The 9,540-nt window shown below is 37.9% G+C and overlaps 1 protein-coding gene across 1 annotated transcript; it reads right to left on the bottom strand.

Annotated features, from left to right (window-relative positions):
- Positions 1-1,689: 1,689 nt before the first annotated feature.
- On the bottom strand, positions 1,690-2,643 carry LOC128666251 (olfactory receptor 6N2-like). Its single transcript, XM_053720731.1, has one exon. It carries the CDS (start codon positions 2,641-2,643, stop codon positions 1,690-1,692), a length of 954 nt encoding a protein of 317 aa, XP_053576706.1.
- Between the last annotated feature and the right edge of the window lie 6,897 nt (positions 2,644-9,540).

The following is a 9,540-nucleotide window of genomic DNA, read 5'->3' as shown; positions in this document are numbered from 1 at the left end:
CTTTTTTTCAGATCCTCAGAGAGTTCTGTACCATGATGTGCCATGTTGAACTTCCAGTGACCAGTATGAGAGAGTGATAACACCAAATTTACCACACCTGCTCCCCATTCACACCTGAGACCTTGTAACACTAACAAGTCACATGACACCGGGGAGGGAAAATTACTAATTGGGCCCAATTTTGACATTTCCACTTAGGGGTATAGTCACATATGTGTGTGTGTGTGTGTGTGTATATATATATATATATATATATATATATATATATATATATATATATATATATATATATATATATATATATATGTATTTATATATTTAAAAATAATATTTTCATAGCACGAGCAATAAGTGTAAAGATTCTTTTGAACAGCGTACACCACTAAAGTCTATGGAGAGAAGAAGTAAGTGATGTTACAATATCTGAAGTCCTAAAGTTAGCAGGCATCAGACTTTTGCTGTTTTTACTTTCAACTTGTAATACGCATGCTAACCTGGCCACATTAAAATTTTATTTTGAGTGCAGCTAGCACGCAAGCAAAATATTTAGTTAGAGTGACACTTGTAATCTGGCCCTTTATTGCCATACATTTTTACATAAGTTCAACATAAAATCACAGTAACTATATAGTATCTTTATATCAAATGTTTTCTTCTGTTTTTTTCTCTCTCCTATATTCCCTGACAGAACAGTAAGCAATATCAGTCTAAAACGATAATTTTAGTTCTAGCCTGTTGCAGAAGAACTGGACCTTCTCAGTTATCTGACATGGCAGGATAACTAGTTATAGTTATGTCCCCAGTTATATTTTCTTCTGTCTCAGGACTCATTTTCTTACTAAGGGCTCCATGTACTAACAGGCGGGCGGACAGCTTCTTAACTTGTGAAGCTGTCCACCCACCTTCGCTACATACGGGCAGGGGATCTGTTGATCCACTGGCCCGTATGTATCATTACACACTCATCACAGTGTATAATGCCCGCCCCTTCATTCGCGCGACTGAAGGGGCTGTCAATCATCGAGAGCAAGCGAGCTCTCTGTGATTTTCCCTCGCCATCTCAGAAGTAGCGTAGGGTGTAAGAAGCAGCGGCTGCTTCTTACATTGTGGGAAGCAGGCTCGCATATGCAAACCTGCCCCGCAAGGGCTCCGGAGCAGCTCTCATAAGCCTTAAAAATACTTGCACTAGCAGCTTGGCTACTGGGTTATTGTTTCTCAAGTAATAGGGGTTTTGCTGTGTTTCCTGATTAGTTTGTTACTGTCATGTACTAGATCTGTAAGTGATGTTAAGGAAATAGCCTTCACCAATCTTATCTGTTCCACTTATATGTGAGACCCTGAATATTAAGTTAATATGGAATTTTTCATTAGCTCACTCTATCTACCTTGTATGCCATACAATCCATTGAGGAAACACAATATTCACAGTTATTACAGTAAGAGAGTTTCTGTGAAAAACGTAAGTCTAAAAAAAAAGAGAACAAATCCAAAGACCAAATGCAAATAGGATGGCTATAGAATTCAAGAAACTGTGTCTGATATATGACATTTATAAATGGCACAATGTTTTTCTTTTTTTACATATTATTTGTTATATTTAATATCAAATAGAATCAGTTTAATAATTAAAAAGCACAGAAATGTAATAAACAACAATGAATATGTAATTATACAATACTGATATAAACTCTATGGTATGGTATCACTTTTTAGTCGTTTAGATCTTCTGAAAAATGTTTTCTTGAGGACTTCCTTTATCTCTCTGTTTCTCAAACTATAAATAATTGGATTACACATGGGTGTTAAAACAGTATAAACAATAGCCATTACTCGATCATAGCTGATAGAACGTTTTTTGGTAAGTCGTATATATGTAAAGGCTACACTACCAAAGAATAGTAGAACCACAGTTAGGTGTGCACCACAAGTAGAAAATGCTTTCTTTCTTCCTTGTGTTGTGCTTATTTTTAAAATGTCCGAAATTATCTTGACATACGATAAGATAATGAAGAAGAAGGCAACAAACAGAAGGAAAGAGTTTATTGTGACGTCCACAGTTACATTGAGCGAGGCATTGGTGCATGACAAGTTTATCAAAGGAAAGAAGTCACAGAATATGTGTTCAATCTTGTTTGAATGACAGAATGATAATTCATTAAGCAAGACTATCTTTGTTATAGGTCCAAAGAAACCAAGAACCCAACAACAGCTTGCCAGCTGTAAACAGCACTTAATAGTCATTATGGTTGGATATCTGAGAGGATTGCATATGGCCATATATCGATCATAGGCCATTGCTGTTAAAAGGTAGGTCTCTGTTATACCAAGGACATGGAGAAAATAGATTTGCATCAGGCATCCAGCATAAGAGATAATTTTGTTCTCCATCAAGCTGTTTAGCATTTTAGGAATTGTGACTGTTGTATACCAGATCTCCACAAAAGAAAGTATGGCAACAAAGCTATAGAGGGGTACATGGAGGTGGTGGTGCATACATATTAGTGATATTACTGTAAGGTTACCACTGATTGTAAAAAAGTAAGCAAAGCTCAACAAGGCGAAGAGCAGAACCTGAAATTCATTAATATCTGAAAATCCAGTTATAATAAAATTTATGATCAGAGATTGGTTTTTGTTGTCCATATCCAAAATAATAAATTAATATTCTTGCAGTAGATTTACATTTCCTAGAATGAAAAAGGATACATTTTTAGTGATTTATATATGTAGTGGAAAATTACATTATTGTTAACATTCCATGGCCTAGATTACGAGTTTTGCGTTAAAGGATGTGTGGTGCTAACGAGCAGTTTTCCCTCACCGCTCACCTACAGCGCTGGTATTACGAGTTTTCAGAAACCCGTCGTTAAAAGACAAGAAGTGAGCGTTGAGCAAAATTTTGCTCCTTACCGCACTCCAATACCAGCGCTGCTTAATTCAGCGGTGAGCTGGTCATATGTGCTTGTGCACGATTTCCCCATAGGAATCAACGGGGAGAGCCGGCTGAAAAAAAGTCTAACACCTGCAAAAAAGCAGCGTTAAACTTGGTAACGCATCCCCATTAATTCCTATGGGGAAATAAAAGTTATGTTTACACCTAACACCCTAACATGAACCCTGAGTCTAAACACCCCTAATCTTACACTTATTAACCCCTAATATGCCGCCCCCAACATCGCCGACACCTACATTATACTTATTAACTCCTAATCTGCCGCTCCGGACACCACCGCCACCTACATTATATGTATTAACCCCTAATCTGCTGCCCCCAACATTGCCGACACCTACATACTATTTATTAACCCCTAAACTGCCGCCCCCAATGTCGCTGCAACCTACCTACATTTATTAACCCCTAATCTGCCGCCCCCAACGTTGCCGCCACTAAATTAAAGTTGTTAACCCCTAAACCTAAGTCTAACCCTAACCCTAACACCCCCTAACTTAAATATAATTAAAATAAAGCTAAATAAAATTCCTATCATTAACTAAATTATTCCTATTTAAAACTAAATACTTACCTATAAAATAAACCCTAAGCTAGCTACAATATAATTAATAGTTACATTGTATCTAGCTTAGGGTTTATTTTTATTTTACAGGCAAGTTTGTATTTATTTTAACTAGGTAGAATAGTTAGTAAATAGTTATTGACTATTTACTAACTACCTAGCTAAAATAAATACAAATTTACCTGTAAAATAAAACCTAACCTAAGTTACAATAACACCTAACACTAAACTATAATTAAATACATTAACTAAATTAAATACAATTACCTAAATTAAATTAAATTAGCTAAAGTACAAAAAAAACAAACACTAAATTACAGAAATTAATAAACAAATTACAGATATTTAAACTCATTACACCTAATCTAATAGCCCTATTAAAATAAAAAAAGCCCCCCAAAATAAAAAAACCCTAGCCTAAACTACCAATAGCCCTTAAAAGGGCCTTTTGAGGGGCATTGCCCCAAAGTAATCAGCTCTTTTACCTGATAAAAAATAAAACAAACAACCCCCAACAGTAAAACCCACCACCCACACAACCAACCCTCCCAAAAAAATACTATTAAAAAAAAAACTAAGCTCCCCATTGCCATGAAAAGGGCATATGGATGGGCATTGCCCTTAAAAGGGCAGTTAACTCTATTGCAGCCCAAAGTCCCTAACCTAAAAATAAAACCCACCCAATACACCCTTAAAAAAACCTAACACTAACCCCCTGAAGATCGACTTACCGGGAGAAGTCTTCATCCAAGCCGGGCCAAAGTCCTCAGCGAAGCAGGGAGAAGTCTTCATCCAAGCCGGGGCGAAGTGGTCCTCCAGACAGCATCTTCTATCTTCATCCATCCGGCGCGGAGCGGGTCCATCTTCAAGACATCCAACGCAGAGCATCCCCTTCATCCGGAGTCTTCTTACTGAATGAAGGTACCTTTAAGTATTGTCATCCAAGATGGCATCCCTTAGATTCCAATTGGCTAATATAATTCTATAAGCCAATCAGAATAAAGGTAGAAAAAATCCTATTGGCTGATGCAATCAGCCAATAGGATTGAAGTTCAATCCTATTGGCTGATCCAATCAGCCAATATGATTGAGCTCGCATTTTATTGGCTGTTCCAATCAGCCAATAGAATGCAAGCTCAATCATATTGGTTGATTGGATCAGCCAATAGGATTGAACTTCAATCCTATTGGCTGATTGCATCAGCCATTAGGATTTTTTTTCTACCTTAATTCCGAATGGCTGATAGAATTCTATTAGCTAATCGAAATCTAACGGACACTATCTTGGATGACATCACTTTAAGGTACCTTCATTCAGTAAGAAGACCCCGGATGAAGAGGATGCTCCGCGTTGAATGTCTTGAAGATGGACCCGCTCCGCGCCGGATGGATGAAGATAGAAGATGCCGTCTGGATGAAGACTTCTGCCCGTCTGGAGGACCACTTCGCCCGGCTTGGATGAAGACTTCTCCCGGCTTCGTTGAGGACTTCGGCCCGGCTTGGATGAAGTCTTCTCCCGGTAAATCAATCTTCAGGGGGTTAGTGTTAGGTTTTTTAAGGGTGTATTGGGTGGGTTTTATTTTTAGAAAACAGATATTTATTTTTAAGTTAGGGAATTTGGTCTGTTATAGAGCTAACTGCCCTTTTAAAGGCAATGCCCATCCAAATGCCCTTTTCAGGTCAATGGGGAGCTTTTTTAGATAGTATTTTATTTGGGGGGTTGGTTGTGTGGGTGGTGGGTTTTACTGTTGGGGGGGTTGTTTGCATTTTTTTTTCAGGTAAAAGAGCTGATTACTTTGGGGCAATGCCCCGCAAAAGGCCCTTTTAAGGGCTATTGGTAGTTTAGTTTAGGCTTTTTTTATTTTAATAGGGCTATTAGATTAGGTGTAATTAGTTTAAATATCTGTAATTTGTTTATTATTTTCTGAAATTTAGTGGGAGTTTTTTGTACTTTAGCTAATTTAATTTAATTAAGGTAATCGTATTTAATTTAGTTAATTTATTTAATTATAGTGTATTAGGTGTAACTTTGGTTAGGTTTTATTTTACAGGTAAATTTGTATTTATTTTAGCTGGGTAGTTATTAAATAGTTAATAACTATTTTAAAAATATTCTACCTAGTTAAAATAAATACAAACTTGCCTGTAAAATAAAAATAAACCCTAAGTTAGCTACAATGTAACTATTAGTTACATTATAGCTAACTACAATGGGGGCGGCAGATTAGGGGTTAATAAATAGTATGTAGGTGTCGGCGATGTTGTGGGCAGCAGATTAGGGGTTAATACATTTAATGTAGGTGGCGCCTGTGTCCGGAGCGGCAAATTAGGGGTTAAAAATTTTATTATATTGTTTGCGATGCTGGAGGGCCTCGGTTTATGGGTTAACAGGTAGTTTATGGGTCTTAGTGTACTTTTTAGCACTTTAGTTATGAGTTTTATGTTACGGCGTTGTACCATAAAACTCTTAAATACTGACTTTTAAATTTGTTAGGACTCTTGACGGGGTAGGGTGTACTGCTCACTTTTTGGCCTCCCAGGACAGACTCGTAATACTGGCACTATGGAAGTCCCATAGAAAAAAGACTTTACAAAGTTTACGTAAGTCGTTTTGCGGTAAGGCCAAAGAAGTGTGCGGTGACCCTAAACCTTCAAGACTCGTAATACCAGCGGGCGTAAAAAAGCAGCGTTAGGACTTCTTAACGCTGCTTTTTTACCCTAACACGCAACTCATAATCTAGGCGCATGTTAATTGACAATAAGGAAAAATCAGCAGAAAAAACTTAAAAACTTCTTGGACACATAGGAATTTAAGTTTTATATGTATTACAGTTTATAGAACACTAGTCATATCTTATTCCATAGATTAATTTTAATTCAAGGGAAATACTAAAACAGTGCAAGGTAAAAGAAAAAGGGAAAGTGCATATTAGTTTAAAAGAACAATTTGGTGTTTCAGATCAGCAGGAATAGATAGACAGTGCAGGTTGTAACTGAATCCTTCTTCTTCTTGAACAGTTAGCATGGAAAGAATGGCACTAGTGATTCCATCTGCTTTCACATTTTTAAAGCCAGCAGTAGGACTCAGGATTTTGAGAGAAAACCCACTCAAGTATTTAAGGAATTAAGTGTTAACAAGCATTATGCATTTTCAAGGTATCAGTTGACCGTTTACAGTTGCTGTTTTTTCTTTTGGAGAGGGGAAGGACTGTATATAAAACTGATTTTCTTCAGACTACTAATAATGAGGCTACTAACTGGTTCAGGGCTCCATTTATGAAGCAGTGAATGATGCTTCAGAGGCCCATCGTTTCAGGCTCGTCCAGGGCCGGACTGGGAAACCAGACAAGCCCTGGGAATGTTAGAAGACCAGCCCCCCCCCCCATAGAGATATATGCTGTTGATCTGACTTGCACACATGACAATGTCAGTATAAGTTTTTATTAATATAACTGTTAGACTCACTCCAAACATACTAGATTAATCCTTCATATCTGAAGTCAGACTTCTATAATACTTTCCCTATTCATGCAAACATATCGCTAATTGCTGATCTGATATAAGGCATGATTTTTTTGTGTCAGTGAATGCAGCTATTGTGTCCCCTCTTACAATAACCTTTCTGATAATAAAAAAAGCGTATAGAGGCAAACACTGGCCTTAGGTACAAATAAACGTCTGACACCCACCTCATCCATCTCCTGGACCATTTGTCTGTCCCAGCTTGGTCTCATCCTCCAGCAGCTCATTGAGCTGGTGCAGGGTCATTTAGTTGAATTTACTACTGTCTATGGACATCTTCATTCACTCCCGAACCCGGAGCGTGTCCTACTGGAGCACCTGGTACATCCGCCTACTATCCGGTGAACACCACACACACAACGATCACTCACTACTACTAGCGACTACCGGAATGGCGAAATCGCACAGTTTACCGGCCCAAGCACCACCTCCTCCTGGAAAGGGCAGGGAAAATGACCTGTTACGCGACTCAACTGTAAAACAGGGAAATGGAGGGGTGGAATAGGGGGAATTTAGTGTCAGTTTAGCCTAAGTCAAGCACTGCGGCGGGCGTTCCGCTCCCAACCGGACATTGCGGCCAACCCTCATTTGCTAAGTTGTTCACATGACATGCCTGAATGAGTGGCTTAGCCTGTAAGTCTGTTTTTTGCCTGCTGGTAGCTCTGCTGCTGCGCTCCCTCACAACTGTGCTTTTCTGCTCTCCACACTGCAGCTGCCTCTGCCGACCAACCGGCAGCCGGCCCACCGTGATTTTTCCCGGTATCCCGGAGGCCCAATCCTTGCCTGAAACAGAAGTTAAGAAGCAGCAGTCATAAGACCACTGCTTCTTAACCTGTCCGCCACCTTTTACATTTAGCGAATCATGTCCGCTCGCCATTTAATACATTTACCCCAAAGTGTTGTTGGGTATGCCCACATCTAAGAGCTCAATAAGCAAATAAGCCTGAAGTCATAGTTATGGGGTAACTATCTGTCACCCACAGTTTTGAGCAATGCTCGAGCCACAATTAGTTCTTGGTTGACATCAAAAGGTATGTTTAGGTGTGGGAGCAACAGATACAAAGCCTGTGATTTTATTACTATCTCTGATGTATTTACATCTGCAGTCACGCACCAGTCATTTGACATCAACTATTGTCTTAATTGCAAATCTAATTTTGTTATCTATTTGATAACTTGCATTTTGTGCAATGTTCAATATGTTGGACTCACGACTCTGGATATTAGATCTCGTATAAGGGAACACTTGTCCACTATCTATGTGGGCAAGTCCACTTCACCGATAGTACAACATTTTGTTACACAACATCAAAAGAATGTTTCATCCTTTAGATGGTTAGCAATAGACAAAATAACCTACCCCAAACGAGGTGGAGACAGACAGAGGATCCTGGAGAAACGTGAAATGCTATAAATATTTGTTATCTACCAAGGTTCCTCAGGGAATAATCTATCCCTTTACTATCCATACTCTCATTATGTATTCTGATATATTACTTTGGTCTAACTCACTGATTTTCTTTCTTCCCCCTCTCTTTTGACCTGTGAAATATCAATTATGATCTGAATATATATATATATATATATATATATATATATATGTCTCATATTTTTCTTTGTTTTAATTCTGATTGTATCACTGATTTTTGTAATTTATGCATGTAATATTTTCCTAGACATATATCCATTTATTTACCTATGTGCTCAGCTATTGTTACAACCATATTGTTCAATATGTGGAAGAGAGTTCATTTACATTGTGTGTTGCTATTTAAATCTAATTTAGCTTAAGCAATAGTAGAATTTAGTTATTTATCAGGTACACTTAGTTGCGTCATGGAAAGGTGTGTTTAAATTTTATCCAATGGGTGTTGAGTACACCCTTTTTAAATCAGCATGCAAGTATAATTTTTAGCAGTAGTGAATATGGCAACAAGCTGAAACGCGTATACTGTTTTTTTTCCTGTTTTTGTACTTGATTCCTGTCCCTCCATGGAATTTTAACATTTGTTTAATAAATGTTACGTTTTATATACATTTCGTTGCTTCAATCAATCTTTTCGGTTTGAGTCATAGTTATGGCATCATGTCAAAATGTGTTTTTTTGTTTTGTTTTTTTTTTTGTTTGTTTTTTGAGACTCTTCTGACTTATCGTGTCATTTTATTTAGCTTCTTTCAGCTTTTTAAACTGGATTAAATAAAACATTTTTGTTTTTACTATATTTTTGACTTAGGGCTAACTTATTTATTGACAATTATATTTAACCCCTAACGACCGAGGACGTGCCAGGAACGTCCTACAAAAAACACCCTTAATGACAAAAAACGTTCCTGGCATGTCCTCTGGTCTTTCAAGTGGTAGAAGCAATCCTGATCGCTTCCAGCCGCTTTTATGGTATTTCAGGGATGCCTCGATATTGAGGCATACTGTAATACCAATTTTTTAAAAACCGATGCAGAGAGAACCACTCTGTGGCCCTCCCTGCACCTGTAGCGATGGTGC

Source organism: Bombina bombina, chromosome 1, assembly GCF_027579735.1.
Source record: "Bombina bombina isolate aBomBom1 chromosome 1, aBomBom1.pri, whole genome shotgun sequence".
Lineage (NCBI taxonomy): Eukaryota > Metazoa > Chordata > Amphibia > Anura > Bombinatoridae > Bombina > Bombina bombina.
The sequence above is the reverse complement of the archived record's forward strand: the minus strand, read 5'-3'. Positions and strand labels throughout refer to the sequence as shown.

Coding starts and splice junctions, on each gene's coding strand:
- LOC128666251 (XM_053720731.1), bottom strand. CDS start 2,643: ATGGACAACAAAAACCAATCTCTGATCATAAATTTTATTATAACTGGA.